This window comes from Dendrobates tinctorius, unplaced genomic scaffold (genome assembly GCF_039654945.1).
Source record: "Dendrobates tinctorius isolate UK_male_01 unplaced genomic scaffold, ASM3965494v1 ptg000150l, whole genome shotgun sequence".
In the NCBI taxonomy this organism is placed as follows: domain Eukaryota; kingdom Metazoa; phylum Chordata; class Amphibia; order Anura; family Dendrobatidae; genus Dendrobates; species Dendrobates tinctorius.
In genome coordinates this window covers 5,057,434-5,078,377 of record NW_027361817.1, presented here as the reverse complement: position 1 = coordinate 5,078,377, position 20,944 = coordinate 5,057,434, and the positions used below count along the sequence as shown (strand labels likewise).

At 38.9% G+C, this 20,944-nt stretch overlaps 1 protein-coding gene across 1 annotated transcript in view; it reads left to right on the top strand.

The window, feature by feature from the left end:
* Positions 1-20,495, top strand: part of CAVIN2 (caveolae associated protein 2) — a 95,520-nt gene extending 75,025 nt beyond the window's left edge. Inside the window, exon 2 of the mRNA XM_073546698.1 lies at positions 17,949-20,495. Within this exon, the coding sequence (XP_073402799.1) occupies positions 17,949-18,713 (765 nt within the window). The 3' untranslated portion in view covers positions 18,714-20,495. The remainder of the gene's footprint in view (positions 1-17,948) is intronic.
* The last annotated feature ends 449 nt before the right edge of the window (positions 20,496-20,944 follow it).

Here is a 20,944-nt window from a genome sequence, read left to right as displayed (position 1 = left end):
AAAAAAATGTAAAAATAAATAAATAAAAATCGCCAAATAAATTAGTAAAAAAAAAAAAAATATTCCCCAATAAATTCATTTTTTGAAAATAATAAAAAAAAAAACAATAAAAGTACACATATTAGGTATCTCCGCGTCCGTAACGACCTGCCCTATAAAACTGTCCCATTACTTAACCCCTTTATCGAACCCCTTAAAAAATAAAAATAAAAAACGAAGCAGAAAATAATGATTTATTATCATACCGCCAAACAAAAAGTGTAATAATGCGCGATCAAAAAGACGCATATAAATATCCATGGTAACGCTGAAAACGTCATCTTGTCCCGCAAAAAACGAACCTCCACACAGCATCATCAGCGAAAAAATAAAAAAGTTATAGCTCGCAGAATAAAGCGATGCAAAAATAATTATTTTTTATATAAAATAGTTTTCATTGCATAAAACCGACAAAACATAAAAAAAGACCTAAATGAGGTATCGCTGTAACCGTACTGACCCAAAGAATAAAACCGCTTTATCAATTTTACCGCACGCGGAACGGTGTAAACGCACCCCCCCAAAAGAAATTCATGAAACGCTGGTTTTTGTTCATTCTGTGTCCCAAAAATCGGAATAAAAAGCGATCAAAAAATGTCACGTGCCCGAAAATGGTACCGATAAAAACATCAACTCGTCTCGCAAAAAATAAGACCTCACATGACTCAGTGGGTCAAAATACGGAAAAATTATAGCTCTCAATATGTGGTGATGCAAAAACTATTTTTACAATAAAAAGCATCTTTTAGCGTGCCAAACATAAAAACTGCCATAAATAGTAAATCAAACCCCCCGTTATCACCCCCTTAGTTAGGGAAAAATAATAAAATAAAAAAAAATGTATTTATTTCCATTTTTCCGTTAGGGTTAGGGCTAGGGTTAGGGCTTGGGTTAGGGTTAGGGCTGAGATTAGGGTTAGGGGTGTGTTGGGGTTCGGGTTGGAGTTAGATTTGGGGGTTTCCACTGTTTGGGCACATCAGGGGCTCTCCAAATGCAACATGGCGTCTGATCTCAATTTCAGCCAATTCTGAGTTGAAAAAGTCATATGGTGCTCCTTCCCTTCCAAGCTCTGCCATGCGCCCAAACAGTGTTTTACCCCCACATGTAGGGTATCAGCCTACTCAGGACAAATTGCAAAACAATTTTTGGGGTCCAATTTCTCCTGTTACCCTTGGGGAAATAAAAAATTGGGGGCAAAAATATCATTTTTGTGGAAAAAAATGATTTTTTTATTTTCACGTCCGAGCGTTATAAACTTCTGTGAAGCACTTGGGGGTTCAAAGTGCTCACCACACATCTAGATAAGTTCCTTAGGGGTTCTCGTTTCCAAAATGGGGTCATTTGTGGGTGTTTCCACTGTTTAGGTACATTAGGGGCTCTCCAAAGGCAACATGACACCCGCAGACCATTCCATCAAAGTCTGCATTCCAAAACGTCACTACTTCCCTTCCGAGCCCTGACGTGTGTCCATACAGTAGTTTTCTCCCACATATGGGGTGTCAGCGTACTCAGGACAAATTGGACAACAACTTTTGGGGTTCAATTTCTCCTGGTACCCTTGGGAAAATAAAAAAATGGTGACTAAAAGATCATGTTTGTGGAAAAAATACGAATTTTTTATTTACACGCCCGGGCGTTATAAACTTTTGTGAAGCACTGGGGGGTTCAAAGTGCTCACCACACATCTAGATAAGTTCCTTGGGGGTCTAGTTTACAAAATGGGGTCATTTGTGGGGGGTTTCCACTGTTTAGGTACATCAGGGGTTTTCCAATCGCGACATGGTGTCCGATCTCAATTCCAGCCAAAAACGTCAAATGGCGCTGCTTCCCTTCCGAGCTCTGCCATGCGCCCAAATAGTGGTTTACCCCCACATGTGGGGTATCAGCGTACTCAGGACAAATTGCACAATAACTTTTAGGGTGCTGTTACCCTTGGGAAAATAAGAATTGAGGGTGAAAAGATCATTTTTGTGGAAAAAATATGATTTTTTAATTGTACCGCTGTACGTTATAAACTTCTGTAAAGCCCTTGTGGGTTCAAAGTTTTCACCACATATCTAGATAAGTTCCTTGGGGGGTCTAGTTTCCAAAATGGGGTCACTTCTAGGGGGTTTCCACTGTTTAGGTACATCAGGGACTCTCCAAACGTGACATGGCGTCCGATCTGAATTCCAGCCAATTTTGCATTGAAAAAATCAAACGGCGCTCCTTCCATTCTGAGCTCTGCCATGCGCCGAAACAGTCGTTCCCCCCCACAAATCAGGTATCAGCGTACTCAGGACAAATTGCACAATAACTTTTGCAGTCCAATTTCTCCTGTTACCCTTGGTAAAATAAAAAAAATTGAACCTGAAGTATTTTTTTTGTGAAAAAAAGTTAGATGTTCATTTCTTTTTAAATATTCAAAAAAATTCCTGTGACGCACCTAATGGGTTAATAAACTTCTTGAATGTGGTTTTGAGCACCTTAAGGGGTTCAGTTTTTAGAATGGTGTCACTTTTGGGTATTTTCTATCATATAGACCCCTCAAAGTGGCTTCAAATGTGATGTGGTCCCTAAAAATAAAATGGTGTTGTAAAAATGAGAAATCGCTGGTCAACTTTTAACCCTTATAACTTCCTAACAAAAAAAAATTTTGGTTCCAAAATTGTGCTGATGTAAAGTAAACATGTGGGAAATGTTAGTTATCAAGTTTTTTGTGTGGCGTATCTCTGTGATTTAAGGGCATAAAAATTCAAAGTTGGAAAATTGCGAAATTTTCAAAATTTTTGCCAAATTTCCGTTTTTTTTTCACAAATAAACGCAAGTTATTTGAATGAAATTTTACCACTAACATGAAGTACAATATGTCACGAGAAAACAATGTCAGAATCACCAGGATCCATGGAAGCGTTCCAGAGTTATGACCTCATAAAGGTACAGTGGTCAGAATTGTAAAAATTGGCCCGGTCATGAACGTGCAAACCACCCTTGGGGGTGAAGGGGTTAAACACCCATCAACCTTGTAGTATAGATAGCAAAGATGGCAGATGAAAGGTGAGTATAAAAATCCTCAACCCCCAAGATGTGACAGGACAGCACAAAATGGGAAAGTGAGAGACACCTGAATAGAAGCAAACCAAGGAAAGGAAAGCAAAGACAAGGGAACTATCAGTAGTTGGACAGAGACTACACAGGCTGTGGCTCAACAGTGAGGGAAACCGATCCTGCAGCAATAGGTCACCAGAATGAGTCCCCAAACCAAGCCATGGCAGCTATTACTGCCCTCAATTGCACACATATTTTATACACACTGTACATTTCATCTACAGAGATCCCATTCACTTGATGCACTTTAGATTAGTATATTCACTACATTGCATTATATATGTATATATTTATGTAATTTTTGATCTATTTATAGACAGATATACTGATTTAACATCTATTACACTTACATAATAGGTTTAATCTATTTATTATATATTTTTTACTTTGGATTTTGTACATGAATTTGTTGTTGGTGTTTTTCCTTTATCAATGTGTGCATACTGTACATATGCCTGGCACTTCTGTGCATGGTTTCCACCTGTTTGTATTTTCTTCTTTCTTTTGTCATTATGCTTTTAATATGTAAATACTAAATAAAATGATCTATTTTACTATCTTGGTTGTGTATCACATTTGTAGGTTCTATATTTACTCCAGTGGAGACACAAAAAACCTTGGTAATTTTAAGTTGAATTTATACTAGCTATATTGTCAATTTCATGGTTTGATGCCTATTCTGTGCATAAATCCTCATCAAATCTGCTAATTTTCCATGAGATTAAAGTAAATATAGGATTTAGCATGCAGACCGCCTTTACATCTATATTTTTGGGGAAAAACATCTATTACCCTAATAGCAATAAAAAAATATAAAAAATATTGTGCTGGCTGTTAAGTTCTGTTGGAGTTAATGGGAAACAATTTGGAGAACTTAGATTACCGTTCTTTCAAGCTGATGTGATGAACAGAAAATGGCAAAAGAAAAAAAATTAAAAGCAATTACCTGCAAATCATCTACTTCCTAATTGAAAATGTGCTATCTCAATGAGAAAATGCACTCAGTTTTCTTCTTTACCAAGGGCACGGATGTACAGAATTCCAATTTTCGAACATTTTATTCTGATATGAAAGCATAACACAGGTCTGCGACTAAAAAGCTGTTTGATTATTTTCATCTAATTTCCATGTATTTTGGTGTGCTGAAAACGAAAAAAATATTGAAAAAAATCCTAAACGTCAGGATTTGCCACAAATTTAGTAAATTAGTAAAATTCTCTTCAAATTTAGTAAATTTTTCTCAATTTTTGTTTTTTATTTATCTTACGGTTTTGAAAGTCAAAATTACTATTAATTAAATCACATCAATGCATTGAAGACATACAATGCCAAAAAAATATAACTTTCAAAGAAAAGATCTTGCAGCGTGAAACCAGCATCAACATGTTGCAAGCTGAAAGAGCGGGCTCTGACATGCCCTGGCTTGTTTCAATTGTTTTATCTTGGTTCTCGCCTGTTCACACTTTTTAATCTCAGTTCATGGTAGCTCATCATATTCAACCATGTTTCCCAAAATTAGCATTATGGCTCAGCGGAAGTGTAATAATTCGCCTGACAGTTTCTGTTACATTTGTGGTGAATATACAGTGTTGAAGCAACAGCTGAATATTACAGACTTTGTGAAAAAAGTATACTTCACATATTTCGGACTACAGCTTGGAGATCAAGATAAAGCTTGGGCGCCTCATAAAGTCTGCAAACGGTGTGTTGAGGACCTCCGAAATTGGTTCAAGGGTAAGAAAAAAGCTTTCCATTATGGGATTCCTATGGTATGGCGAGAGCAAAAGAACCATAGTGACGATTGTTACTTTTGTTCATGCGATGTGAAAGGGTATAATTCAAAATGGAAGCATTCCATTTCATACCCCAATATTCACTCAGCAATTCGTCCCATCCCCCATGGCACAGATATACCAGTACCCAAGGCCCCTGCTACCTTGGAAGAGATAACTAGCTCCGATGAAGGTGTCGTCATACCTGAACCAGATGATGAATCAAGTTCTGACTTTGAAGATGATACAAGACCAAAATTGTTTTCCCAGGAGGAGATTAATAATTTGGTAAGAGACTTGAATCTTCCCAAAGCTGCCGCTGAGTTACTCGGATCAAGGCTCAAAAGCAAGAATTTATTGTTGCCAGGAGTGTCTTTGTCATGGTTCAGACATTGTGAAGACGAGTTCGTTCCTTACTTTGCCCAGGAAGATAAGTTGGTTTATTGCATCGATGTCGAAGGTTTGATGGGTCAATTCAAAATCCAATATGATTCAGTGCAATGGCGTCTTTTTATAGATTCTTCAAAAAGAAGTCTCAGCAGTTTTACTCCACAACGGCAGTTTTTATGCTTCCATCCCTGTAGGTCATTCCATACACCTCAAGGAAACCTACGACAACTTGGAATTTGTTCTTCGTAAACTTAAATATGAAGACCACGGTTGGCAAGTGTGTGGGGGTTTGAAAGTCTTGTGCATGCTGCTCGGGCAACAAGCTGGGTATACCAAATACCCTTGTTTTCTGTGTCTATGGGACAGTCGAGACCGACAAAATCACTGGACCAAGAAGAATTGGCAGTCAAGGGTGCTCACAGTTGGTGAAAAAAATGTCCTCTGAGAAACTTTGGTTCCTCCCCATAAAGTTCTTCTACCACCTCTCCACATCAAATTGGGATTGATGAAGCAATTCGTAAAATCACTTCTAAAAGATGGAGAATGCTTCAAATATTTGGTCACCAAGTTTCCAGGCCTCTCGGTAGCAAAATTGAAGGATAGTTGTGTTCGTCGGACCAGACATTAGAAGGCTTATAGCTGATCAAGAGTTTATCAATACCATGACGCATCCTCTAAAAGAAGGGTGGATTGCATTTAAAGAGGTCATAGAGAAATTTTTAGGTAATAACAAAGACCCTGACTACAAAAAAATTGTCGGACGAATGCTGAAAGCATTTCAAGCTTTAGGTTGCCTGATGAGTTTGAAAGTGCATTTCCTCCATTCCCACCTTGACAACTTTCCTGAAAATTTGGGAGCTGTGAGTGAAGAGCAAGGTGAACGATTCCTCCAGGACATTAAAGAGATGGAAAGAAGATACCAGGGAAGATGGAGTATTACAATGATGGCAGACTACTGTTGGACGCTTCAGAGAGACATTACAGATGCTACTCACAAGAGTAATGTACCAAGAGAAGCCTCACAGGGAAGAAGAATCGATTTTAGTGTGTGTTAGTGAGCTCATTGCAGTTAAGAAATTATTTTCATGAAACAATTGTAATAAAAAATTAATTTTATGAGTCTATTTTCATTTATTTTGAGGCATTGTCTTATTTAACATAGTTACTTAAATTGTCAGAAAACATGATGTCCTATGACAAAACAGAGGTTTTGGATTCAGCGCACTCAAAAAACATAAAGGTTACGTGGAATAACCAAAACAGCTTTTGAAAAAATTTTTTTTGCAGACCTGTGTCTAAGAAGACAAAAGTTATTGTGTGGCTTAATAGCTTCAATACCAAAGCCCTATATAAAATGTAGAATACAAGGACACTAAATTAAAAAAGTTATATTCCTATTAAAATTTATGTCGCAAAGTAGAAGCATGACAGATGGGCAGTTCATTTTTCAGCAGTCATATCACGTACATAACGGCTTTATGGTCAACCACACCATCGGACCTCACCCTAAAGGACAAAGCATCGGCCCAAGCTACTCATTGGACAGAATATATATTTCATATTAGTCCACGTGTCCTTCATAGTTTAGTAAAGGCAGCAATCGCTGACTAAAAAGTATGCAAAAAGATAAAAGAAGGTAGGCATTACATTACTTGGGATTTAGGCTAAAATAAACTTTTAACTCCCTCCTCCGCCCACCACTGCCTCCTCCAACCTCCCTCATCTCTGCCTAGAACTTTGTCACACACTTCAAAAATAAGATTGACCAAACAAGGCAAGTCTTCATCGCTCAACCACCACAACCCCTTTGTATATCAGACCAATGCCCAAACCCCATAACCTCACTCTCCAACATCACTGAAGAGGAGCTTAATTGTCTCTTCTCCAAATCACACCTCACAACCTGTGCACTCGACCCAATCCGATCTCCTCTCCAACCTCACCACCACACTTATCTCATCCTTAACCCACCTCTTCAACCTATCACTAACATCCAGTACCTTCCCTTCTGCTTTCAAACATGCCACAATCACGCCTATCCTTAAAAAGGTAATCCTCGACCCAACCACTATGTCCAGCTATCGCCCAATATCGTTGCTCCCATTCGCTTCCAAACTCCAGGAACAGCAAGTCCACGCTGAACTTTCCTCCCACCTATCATCTAACTTGCTCTTTGACAATCTACAATCTGGTTTCCGCCCCCATCACTCCACTGAGTCAGCCCTGACCAAAATTACTAATGACCTACTTACAGCCAAATCAAATGGACAATACTCTATACTCCTGCTTCTAGACCTGTCCTCTGCAATCGACACAGTTGACCACTGCCTCCTACTACAGATCCTCCCCTCCTTCGGCAGCAAAGACCTTGCCCTATCCTGGATCTCCTCATACCTTTCCAACCACACATTCAGTGTCTCCCACTCCCACACTACCTCCTCATCCCACCGTCTCTCTGTTGGACTCCCAAAAGGCTCTGTTTTAGGACCCCTACTCTACTCAATCTATACACTTGGTCTGGGGCAACTCATAAAGTCCCATGGATTCCAGTACCACCTCTATGCTGATGACAATCAGATCTACCTCTCTGGCCCAGACGTCACATCTCTGCTGTCCAGAATCCCAGAGTGTCTATCAGCCATATCCTCCTTTTTCTCCTCTCGCTTCCTCAAGTTCAATGTGGACAAATCTGAACTCATGATTTTTCCTCCATCTCACAGATCTTCCTTACCCGACCTAGCTATAACAATTAATGACATCACACTTTCCCCAGTACCGGAAGTCTGCTGCCTCGGAGTAACCTTTGACTCTGCCCTGTCCTTTAAACCGCACATCCAAGCTCTTTCTACCTCTTGTCGCCTCCAGCTCAAAAATATTTCCAGAATCCATCCTTTCCTCAACCCTCAATCTACTAAAATGTTTGTGCATGCCCTCATCATCTCCCGCCTCGACTACTGCAACATCCTTTTCTGTGGTCTCCCTGCTAACACCCTCGCACCTCTCCGGTCCATCCTTAACTCTGCTGCCTGACTAATTCATCTCTCTCCTCGCTATTCTTCGCTTCTCCCCTCTGCAAATCTTTTCACTGGCTCCCATTCCCTCAGCGGATCCAGTTCAAATTACTAATACTGACCCACAAGGCCATCTATAACCTGTCTCCCCCATATGTCTCTGAACTAATCTCCCGATACCTTCCCTCATGTAATCTCCAGTTCTCCCAAGACCTCCTTCTCTCCTCCACACTTATTCACTCGTCACCCAACCGCCTCCAAGACTTCTCCCGAACTGCCCCTATTATCTGGAATTCTTTGCCCCAACAAGTCCGGCTATCAACCACATTTGGATCCTTCAGACAGAACCTGAAAACCACCTCTTCAAGAAAGCCTACAGCCTGCAATGACCCCGCTACCTACTTCTCTCTCACCACTACCGGTGATATCACCTCAACCAACACCGGAACTGCTGCAACCCACCAACCTACTGTCTCCTTCCCCACCATCCTGTAGCATGTAAGCCCAAAAGGGCAGGGTCCTCTCCCCTCTGTATCAGTCTCATTGTTAGTTTGTTTACTGTAAGTGATATCTGTAATTTGTATGTAACCCCTTCTCATGTACAGCACCATGGAATCAATGGTGCTATATAAATAAATAGTAGTAATAATAATAATAATATACTTTTTAAACTACTTATTTTTATTTTTTTGCCTTATTTTGAGCTAAAAATATTCTTGCTTTCTCAACACATAAAACACTTTCTTTGAAAATTTGCAGTAAAAAAAGTGTTTTTTCTACTCAACTCCAATTATGATTAGAAGTATATCTCATACAATTTGGAATTAATTATTTTCTTGAGTGAATCAGAGCCAATTAAACAGCTTTACTTTGTATTTTTATCTTTTTAGATTGGAAATAACACTTGAGCTCTCAAAATGCAGACCAACTCTTTACACTTTTTTAATTTACAGCTAATGACCATTCTGTTCTGGGTAATGAATCATTGGAAGTATCAGAATTTCGGAGGCCTAATAGGCACTGTAGGATATATTTAGTTAGCAGGCAGTAACAGCGCTTTTTGTCTCTAGGCTACAGTTTGTTATCACTTACTTGACATTAAACCTGTCCTCCGAGCTGGGATATATATTTTGAAGACCATTCCTTTCAGACATTCCCAGTATTGCTCCTGAGTGGTATTTGCAATCAGAACTTTCTTGTTTTTAGTTGATCTATTACCACAGTTTATTGGGTTTCTTTTTAAGTAAGAGGTTTCCATGTCCCTAGAATAAAGCAACCACTGCTTTGATTTAGTGGAACATCCTTTTTACAAAAGTAAGAAGTTAATTATGTTACATGAACTTGGATTGCTTTAGTTTCCTAGGGGACAAAAATTATAAAGCAGACAATTGAGGTGGAGCAGCTCAAAACACTGAGGGCCCGATCCATTATTGTTTTTGTATCTATTTTCTGAAGTGAAAATGGCGCTAATAGTGACTTATTTTTTCACCCAGATCATCACTTACTTTGTGTCTTAAGTTAAGTTCACTTGGTTTTGTATTTTTTTGTCTTTTGTTTGACAGTAGTGCATGCAAGGTTTTACTTATCCAGATGTTTTAACCTAATTCATCATTTGGGTCTTTTTTTAACCCCTTCATGACATATGATGGCTGTTAACCAGTTAAATCCCGCTTTCAATCTGACAGCATGATTTATCATGTGCTGGCTGGAAACGCATCATACATCCCACCTATCAAAACCCTTGTCACGTGATCGTGGGGTGCCGATGGGTTGTCATGGCTGTCAAGTCTTCTGCAGACCCCTGTGCCTGTCATTATTATACACCTGTGAACACCAGCTTGACCAACTGTCATCTCTAATTTTAGTGATGTAATAATCTGTCTTCTTTGAATACAGATTTTACCCAGAAATTGAGAATTTCGAGAATGAAAGATCAGTCCAGGAGGAGAAAGAAGCAGATTTATCTGATAAGATATACTGTATTATAAGGCTTCTTATTTTCATATGTACTATTGATTTATGAAATAAAAATTAAAATGATGGTTACTATTTCACAATCTTCCTCAGGGTATATATTTTTCTCATCAGTTGGATAGATAGAGAGTTTTGGTTCTTAAGGGCATCCAAAAGCCATATTTCCACATAAGAAGGTACAAGTTGAATATAATCGCTTTCGTGGCTTTTTGCAGATTTTGAATTAGTTTCCAAGATCTTTGACTTTCATTTATATTACTCTGCTGCTTCTTATTAACATATTCAAAACACTGTACAGTTGTGGCCAAAAGTTTTTAAAATGACACAAATTTTATTTTTTGACAAATACATCAAGTTTATGCAAACTTGAAACTTTAAAGGGGTTTTCCCGTCTCCAAGATCCTATCACAATATGTAGTAGGTGTAATAATAATAATAGCAAATAGAAATGTAGTATAGTTCTTTGAATCTATATGTCTCTTTCCTCATGTGTAGGCATTGCAAGACCTTGGGTATCCATGGTTATGACCATTAGCAACTAGCTAACTAACTGTCACTTTATCAGTGGACATAACAATGGATACCTAAGGTCCTGCAATGCCTGCACATGAGGAAAGAGACAGAGCGAATCTATACTACATTTCAAATTGCAGATATTTGCTAATATTATTATTATTATTATTATTACACCCATTACATATTGGAATAGAATCTAGGAGAGGAGAATACCCCTTTAAAACTCAATATTTAAAGTGTTAACCCTTATTTTTTAAGACTTCTACAATTCACCGTTGCATGATGGATATCAGCTTCTGGGTCAAATCTTGACTGATAGCAATCCATCCATGACTAATCCAGATGTGTATTGTCACAATCCATTTTTAGATTTGTGACAGTTCTGGTTCCTCTCATATTAAAACTTTTTTGCTTTCAGGCCATCGGTGGTTAAGTGCACCTTTTCCCCGCTAGCATGCTGGTTTTACTGCAGTACTGCTGGGTCAGGTGATGTTGCTGGTGACGACTCCCACATCCTTTAAAAGGTCACCTGATGCATCAGCTGACTGTTGGTGATACAGATCCTTTCTGGAGACCAGCCTAGCAGTAGCCGCTCTCTGGTGCCTGCCATGTTTGGTGTTGAGTCCTGTTGCTGTTGATATCTGTGGTGTGGAGTTAAGCAGCGGTGTGCATAAGCCAAGTGTTGTTTTTTTTTTGTTACCTTGTTCCTTTAGGGTCTGTCACTACCCCCTGTGTGTTTTATCTGCAGAAGTGAGGCTAGAGCTCCTTGCCGGCCAGTGCATTAGCTAGGGCAGATCTAGTTGACAAATAGGGAAGAGGTATCTGATGTTGGCAGGGGGAAGGACCTGCATAGAGTGTAAGGTGAGACAAGGGACAGGCTCAGGATGGAGCTCAGGAGGTGATCGTCCCTGATTCCCTATTGTCAGGGCCTTCCTCTCCCCTATTCCATCTGTGTTGTGTTGTTGTACCGTTTGGTGATCGACCAACCGTTGGGCCGTGTCACATTGGATCAGTCACTCTGTGACATTTATCTAGGTTTTCCAGCACCCGAGGCAAGAATTGAGTTTGGTGCCCTCCCTCAAGTGGTTTGAGTAGTTGTCATGGGACCAATTATTCATATGCAATTTTCACACTTACAGTTGTGTGCCGGCTAGCTGCTCTTACTATTTCTCTCAATATTCAGAGAAGAAATGAGAAAAGCAGGAATAAAAGTTGTCATGTAAGTATGAAAATCAATATGAGTGAAGTGACCATGCAATGACTGCTGGAACCAGCAAGTAGAGCTAAATATTGACAGCGAGTATATTACACACTGTTAGTATTGGCATGCTACAGAGCCTCATCTTATAATTAAAGGGCTCATCCAGGTTTGAGATGAAAGTCTGCAGTCGCTATGGGTCAGTATGCACTGCACACTTTTAGGATTCTCGTAAGAGTGGACAGTCATGTGAGCACAAATATTCCATTTGTATACCTCTGGCCACTTTCCAACTAGACATGTTTGGCCTTGCTCAGTTCATTTTCATTCAACGAGGCCATGCATGTCTGGTCAGCACTTGACGGCATGTATGCAAATCGCATACTTGCGGTTTCGTGACCTCCCACTCTCACCAAAAGCAGCAGAGAATCCTGAAAGCATGCAGTATGCACTGTGAGGATTAAAAAGTCACAAAGTGTGGCAACCCCTTGAATGCGTCTAACAAACATAGAAATATAGTAACCCTTAACTTGTTTGACAGCACAACGCTTTATTAACATAGCCATGTATCACGTAATCTTACATGTTTTGGATTGTTGCATGTTTACAAGATCAGAACCAATAACAACACAAGAACCCATCAACAGAATTACCAACAGTACAGAAATACATCAATAGAACTGCCATCAGTTCAAAAATAAGCATCACAACCCTTATCAATACAGACATATATCACCAGAACCACCAGCAATACAGAAATATATCCGTATAACCCTTATTCTGCACAGAAACACAGCATTACCAGGATCACCATCAGTGTAGGAATACATCACCAAGACCACAATAAGTACAGAACTACAACACTAGGACCCCCATCCTAAACTGGGAAGTTCAATTTCCAGCAAAATTGAATGTCTCTTTTTATGATTTGGGTTCTGGAGTTGTAGAGAAAAAAAAAGAAACACATTATGCCTCACGGCTTACGTCCACTGCTCTGTGTAGCTGTGCAGTTCTCGGTTCGGTGCCTCTTATCACCTCTGTGATCAGAAACCCCAGGCTACAAGGTCCGGGACATCCCTGGGTATACAGAGACAATCCAGACCTTTTTGTCCAAGCCAAAAGTGTGCCATAGTTAGGTCACTGCACACCATGACGTCACCGCGGCCTTACAACACACATGTGCAGAGATGTCCCGGGTCTAGTCACGAACCTACTTACCCGCTTAGTGTAACGACGCTCATGATTTCAGAGCGTGACTGCAGTAGGTTAAAGCACCATGGACCAAGGAGTGAGCTATGAAGTTGGCCGGAGAGGTGAATGGTGAGGTGAGCATTTGTTTTTTGTTTTTTTTGTTTTAACCTTTTGCTGTTCCTCTACAGCTAAGCAAATTGGCGGCCAACCTGCTATCATCTTGCTGAATTTGCTCAGTAAATGAGAGGAAATCCTCATTCTGGAAAATATATGTATTTTTGTAAAATTCATTTCCACTCAGATAAGTTCACCAAACTTTGTAGGAAAGGTTAACTAGGATCATAGCATGCAAAGTCACACAGGAATGTTAGAGAAAGCAAGTAATGAAAATGTAAGAAAAAAATACAAATCATGTGCATTAATGATTTGAAAAAAAAATCATTCCAATGTAGGAAATATGAAATTCCTTAGTAAATTTTGAAAATGAGCAAAATAAATATTCCAATCATTTTGTCCCTTTAAATGTGAAACCGTTCACAAAATAAGCACCATTATAAAATAAAATCATGTTTCAACCCCCTTAACTACATCTACATGCAAAAATGACTTTACATTATAATTGGAGATAGTGATTTGTGCCCAATTTAAAATGTCCAAGGCTAATATAATCTTCCTTTGGAAGCAATTATTTGCTCTAAGATTAACTAGAAAGTCTTTAGATCACCTACATTTCTTTATTAGAGCATTGATTTAGAGTTCTCACTACCTTTTCATGCTAAAGCATGCCTTTATGCCTTTACAGGAGTAGTCTAAATTTAGAGACAAGCTGAAGATAATCTAATTTTCTACTATGCTCCTAAATTAGCTACTCGTCATGGTTGGATATATGCTGTTATACCTGACCCAGGTGCAAAATAAATTAACATAATTTATATTGTATAAAGAAAAACACTAATGGTTTTATTTCTTCCTTTACATTGCCATATAACAAACTTTGCACTTTTCCATTCATCTGACAGTGTAATAAACTATGCTTATATCGAAATTTGATAAACCTTAAAAGGGGTATAATTTGTCTAAGCAATGTAGGCTTCAGTCTTTGTTGCACCCATCTCATCTATGTATTACACTTTGCCATGCTGTTTTTTGTAATATTTTGTTTACAGTAAAATGCCTTTTTCTGTTTCTTTCAATCTTTTGCGTCCTATTGTTAAAGGGAACCTGTAATTTCGAAGAGCACCATTACCCTGCAGATATGGGGTTAATCTGCAGGTTAATAGCATTCTAAATCTGTGTGGCCGCGGCACTGAACACCCCGCTGCACTGAAAGCCCCGCTGCCACGAGAAAAAGAACTTTATTCCTCCTGGCAGCCTCCAGCTTTCAGTTATAGAGGTGTGGCTGGCACGGCTTCAGTCACTGCTAAGTACTGTACATAGTGAGCGACAGCTGTAACCACATCCCCGGATATGACTGACTGACAGCTGGCTTAGTGCTATGTTGGCTGTTAGTCAGTGCAGGGGTACGGTTACAACTGCCGGTCACTATGAACTGAGTGGTGAGTAATGCTGTGCTAGCCACGCTTCTATAACTGAAAGCCGGAAGCCACCAGGAGGAATAAAGTTCATTTCCTCCCGCTGGCCAGGCTACAGCATTTTTACATTTTTTTTTATTAACAAAGCTGTATGATGGGTGATGGGTTTTTTTCTTGTGGAATAAATGGATACATTTTAGGTATCAATACAATATTTTTTATAGCTCTTTATTTAGAATTTTGGAAGGGTGGAGGAATGAAGACAAAATAGCAATTCTGCAAGTCTATATTTATTTTCAAATACCTCTAAAATTTTTATTTTTATATTGAGAAAGCAGTATGAGGGGTTGCATTTCGGCAACTAGGAGCAAACTGTAGCTTTCATGTGTGCCATTCTGAGTTTCATTGATTTTTTTAAATATATTTTTAGAGGATAGACAGCCAAAAATGACAATTCTGGCATTGTGTGTATTTTGTTTTTTCTTTTTTGTGTTCACCATGCAGACTTGAATTTCAGTAAGTTTGATGTTTCATAGAATACACTGTAATACTTTATGTATGGCAGTGTATTATGCATATCAGCGAAATGCTGACTGGCATTCTGTTACATCAATCATCAGAAACGGTCTAATAGTAGTAAGATGGCAGCTATGGGGGTCATTGTTGGTCCCCCCAGCTGCCATAGCTATCCATGGGCACTCACATCTCTGAAGGACAATGGGTGACTGAGGGAAACCCTTCCCACTGTCTACTCATCTAGATCAGTGTTCCCCAACTCCAGCCCTAAAAAACAAACAACATTTCCTTAGTATAGCACAGGCGATGTAACGATGACCTGGATAATACTAAGGAAATCCTGAAGACATGATCTGTTGGTGACTTTTGATGACTGGAGTTGGGGAACACTGATCTAGATGTTACGGTCACTAACATCTAGTAGAGGGTTAAACTATCAGGATCAGTAGTTGCACCGATCCTGCCAGTTGAGGCATTAGCAGGTCTAAGTCATTCATCCACTTTGTCAGTTCACCAAAATCAGACTGACAAAAATGTATATCGCAGAGAGGAAACTGGCACCCGGCTATGAAGAATATTTTCATCATTGGTTGGGAACTATTTGGTTAGGTCAATAGCTGTATATCTATTTGTTCTGTAAAGTTTAACTCTGGTTCGCTCTAAAGAATCTTAACAAATATATGGCCCTATTAGCATATATGTGTATATTTATTTATTTATTTTACTCATTTATATAGCGCCATTAATTCCACAGCGCTTTACAGACATTATCTTGTATTGTGTGGTACAATGTAGTCACATTCATCCTTTCCCTCCAAGTATGACTGTTTCAAAGATTCTCTTTACATTCAATAACTCCATTAATTTAAAGTGAATCCGACCGCTGAATTGGGCAGTGGTTGTTTTATTGCAGCTGCATATGTTTTATCCTGAAACTCTACTCTGAAGTGTTTTCATAAGAAACATACTTTGAAAATTCATCCAGGGGCCATGCTTCTTGGATTACTAGTCCAAAAGACCGGTCCCCAATGTTCTAGACTGACAAGTCACTCTTTGTTTATAATATAGAAAGAAATCTGTCAGTCCAGGGGAGCGGGCTGTGTAGCAGCCGCCGGGCACTGGACTACTAGACTAGTCATCCAAGAAGCTTTTTAGCTTTTCAAAAGTATATTTTCTAAGATGCACCACATTATTTTATAGTAAAACATACATGATTTCATCTGGAGAGACAAAAAAAGTCTAATGTTTGGTAACATTTGAGATTCCAGCCCAATATCTCTAACAAGCAGTGTTTTGTGACACATTAGAGGACAACATTGTGGAAAAACCATTAAAACTACTTACATTTTGCTTATCTACATTTTTCTGTTGGAGCAATCCTCTATTTGCATTTTTAACTAAGATTTACTGATGAACTCCATTGTTTGGCATTAATAAAAAAAAGAAATGTGAATGTGTATTATATATATATATTTATTTTTCTCATTTATATAGCGCCATTAATTCCACAGCACTTTACAGACAGTATTGGCACTGTCCCCATTGGGGCTCACAATCTAGATTCCTTATCAGTATGTCTTTGGAATGTGGGAGGAAACTAGAGAACCTGGAGGAAACCCACGCAAACACGGGGAGAACATACAAACTCCTTGCAGATGTTGTTCTTAGTGGGATTTGAACCCAGGACCCCAGCGCTGATACGGTCACCAACTTTCAGGGCTTATCTACAGTATTCTATAATGCTGTAGGTAAACCCCTAATCCGACCTGAAAGATAAGAAAACTAAGTTTTATTATACCCACCCGGGGGGGGTGGTCCAGTCCGATGGGTGTCGCAGGTCCGGGTCTGGCTCCTTCCATCTTCTTGCAACGCCCCCCTCCTGCTTGCTTCACAGGCTCCCCAGCGCAGGTGTACTTAACTGCTCTGTTAAGGGCAGAGCAAATTCCTGAAGTGCGCAGGCGCTGGGCCTCTCTGACCTTTCCCAACGCCTGTGCACTGAAGTACTTTGGTCTGCCCTCAACAGGGCAGATAAGTACACCTGCACATGAGCACGATGCCGGGGAGCCATGAAGCAAGCAGGAGGGTGGCGATCATAAGATGGTGGGTAGTGCCGAACCCGGCCTGTGACACCCATTGGACCGGACTGCCCCCTGGGTGAGTATAATAAAAGTTATTTTTATTATCATTCAGGTCAGATTGGAGGTTTATCTACAGCATTATAGAATGCTGTAGATAAGCCCTGAAAGGCGGCGGACGCATCTTATATCGGCCAAATCTGGTGACAGGTTCGCTTTAAATTATTACATTTAAAGAGATGAACATTTTGTGTGTTCATTATTAAGAGTTAATTAGTTTTCTCAGTTAAGATGCACATTTGTTATGATCTCTGTAGCCAAGAAGTAGCTCTACGAGTAACACAGCCAGCCTTGTATTAGTTGTGTAAACTGTTATGTGAAGTGTTGATGAGTGGGATACGTTTCTTTAAATGATCAGCTGCCAATAGTTAACAATGATTTAAGGTATTCATCTTTCTTCATGTTAATTGCTATCAATATTAAAATTATATGTTGTAATTTTCTCTTGAACTTTGAACTTTTGAGCTTTTATAATCTGTACATAAAAAAGATGTCAATTAATTTTCACTTGCATCGAAGCCTGAACATTTTTTCGTTTGCTTTCAGACTGTTTTATGTCTAATTGCAATCTCTTCTTTTCTATAAAGGAAGAAAATGAAATCCCGGCAAGTGTCTTTGTGAAAGAACCAACACCTGTTCCTAGTATAACAGAAGGTCCAGAAGAATTCAATGACCCTAACAAGTCTCAGGAGGAGACCATGCATACAATTGACCTTTCTTCAGATGATGAAATTAATCATGAGGATGATGGTCATGATGACAGTGTGGATGAAAAACTAGAGCCAAGCAGAGCTGAGAAAATGAAAAGATCCAGCCTGAAGAAAGTAGACAGTCTGAAGAAAGCATTTTCACGTCAAAATATTGAAAAGAAAATGAGTAAGATCAGCACTAAAATTGTGTCTCCAGAAAGAAGAGAAAAAATTAAAAAGTCTTTCACCCCATCTCAACATAAGTCATCAAAAAGTTCATCATTCAAAGTTCCAATAGGGTTTAGCATGAAGAAATCCAATGAGGAGGACATTCCTATAGAGGGTGAGGGAAAGTCTCCAAATCAAGCCGAAGAAAAAGCTGTGAATGGTCAGGATGAGAGTCCAGTGGATGAGAAGCCTTCTGAGATACTTCCCTATGACGAAGTAAAAACCATTGAAGTTTCAATAGATAAAGAACCTAAAACAGAAGATGTGAAGCAAAACATTGAGCTGTCTATTGTTGAAGATGATGAAGAAAACATAATGGACTTTGAAAGTGAAAATCCATTTAGCCCTGAGTACCAGCCAAAGCCTGGGGAATTAGAAGAATCTTATGAAGCACCTACACAGTCAACTGCTCTGCAAATAGACCAAACTGCATAAAAGTTGGCTCATTATGCAGTCATCTGGTTAAAAGTGGTATTTACATGGAAATAAACAAATACAGATAGAAGGTTAAGTGTTATTTTGATGTAAAAAAACAACATAAAACTTTAGATGAGTTTAGATGCGTGTAGTATTTTTAGATAAAGGATCCTGTCCTTAACCCAATTAGCGATAATCTAAACGTTATCATTTGTTTTGAGAAAAGTATTTAAATTTAAGTGGTAATGGAGAACTACATAATAGCACACTTGTCCAGCTAGATACATCTGTCTGTCTAGTCCCATAAACATGCACTCTTTACTGAAAATTTCAATTTAAGGGGGGTCATTACTTTGTTACTAAACATTTGATAACATGACTTGGGCACACTTCAAAAGTAAGGAATATAAATATATATGTAATACGCTATCTACATATTAAGGTATCTTAGATTAGGTTTCAACAACACTTTTTACACTTTGCTAATCTGCCATATTTCGTTACAATATTTGGGACCAATCTTTAAAGGGAATTCATCAGAATGATCCACTCCCCCCATCTGTTTATTCAGCCTTGTTCATCTTTGGAAAATAATGTCATCCACACTTTGCTTTTGCAATCTGTTGCTCCTTGGCTGAAAAATCAGTATTTTAATTCATATGCAAATGAGGCTTAAGTGCTCAACCTGTGATCACAGTATATCTCAAGCCACTGCCTTTCTGCCTCTACATCCTGCCATGCTCCGCCTTCTTCTATCTGACTGACAGCTCACTGGCTTGACTACACTGCCACTGCCCGCTTCCAGTCATGCCGAGAAATACTGGGTGGGAAGTAGAGCCAGGGAGGCAGAGATATGGGAAGTGCATCATCACTCCCAGAGCATTTAAGTCTCATTTGCATATGAATTAAAACCACATTTTTACAGTCAGCCAGCAATAAATTGCAGAAGTAAAGTGTGGATGTTATCATCTTTCAACATGACCATATGAAGAGTTTGAGTGGTCGATTGTCCTGACAGGTTCCCTTTAATGGAACACCAATTTTTCTATAGAAATTGTATAGCAAATCAATGTGTCCTAATTATACTCTATTGATACTAACAAATAAAGTCATTGAGTAAAATATAGATATATTTTGTATATTTTCAAGGAAAGTTTTTGTTGTCCAATTTTTTTTTCTTCTCTTAGCATATGCTTACAAACCTTTATTTTACGTATACAAGGACACATATATATAAAACACGTTTACTTCAAGCAAACCTTGGAAGTGTGTAAAGAAAATGCTGCACTGTATCAAAGATAAAGCATTATTACATACAGCTAATATAACAGCTAGCTCCTAGTGCTTCTTCCTTACTTTTGTTTTTTTGTCTTTTTTTAAATAGTTCCCAGCTTCAGTCCAATTCAATATTCTAATGTAAGTTAACAGTTTGGATATAAAATACTCATAGCTCTAAAAGCAGAATGGGGACACTCATTTTGAACGTATTGTCCTAACATGAAAAATATATATATTTTGGTTATGTTAAGATTCTGCAGAATTTATGCTGAAAATTCTCCAGAGGGATTATAGCAGCTAGTAACATTTAAATGGGGTTATTTTGTGTAACTAGGCGCCATTTTCACACGATGTACTGTGTTCTTTGGACTTGGATGCTGTAACCTCCATTTCACCTATGTGTCCCTTCTCACGTCTGAAATTGTAATTACTGCTGGTCTAACAAAAAACTTCTATCTGAGGGTGAAGAAGGTCGACAATATCCCAGAATATCTCGTCAATAAATATTGAACTTTGAATTAATTAATGCTTTATGTATTTGATTTGTCTATCCACTCTAAGGCATCTTTCACACTTCAGTTTTTTACAATCAGTCACAATCCGCCAGGTTTTGAAAAAAACGGATCCTCAATTTTCTTTTGAGGATCCGTTTTTTTTCCCCATTGACTTCCATTAATGGCGGATTGCCGTCTGTTGCATCCGTTTTTTTTGAGGATCCACCAAAAGTTGCTGTCCGTCGCCATCGTCAAAGATTTCAAAACGGAGCTTGCAACGTTTTTTTCTCTGGCGGATCCTCCAGACACTCATTTAACCCGAAATCCTTTCTGGGTGCCGGACAAAAAAAAACATCTCTCTCTCTCTCTCTCTCTCTCTCTCTCCCCGGCCAGCAGTTCCTTTAAATTTCCTCATTTTCAGGATCCGTCTGAAAACGGATCCTGTGCCATCCGTTCACATCAGTTGAGAACGGATCC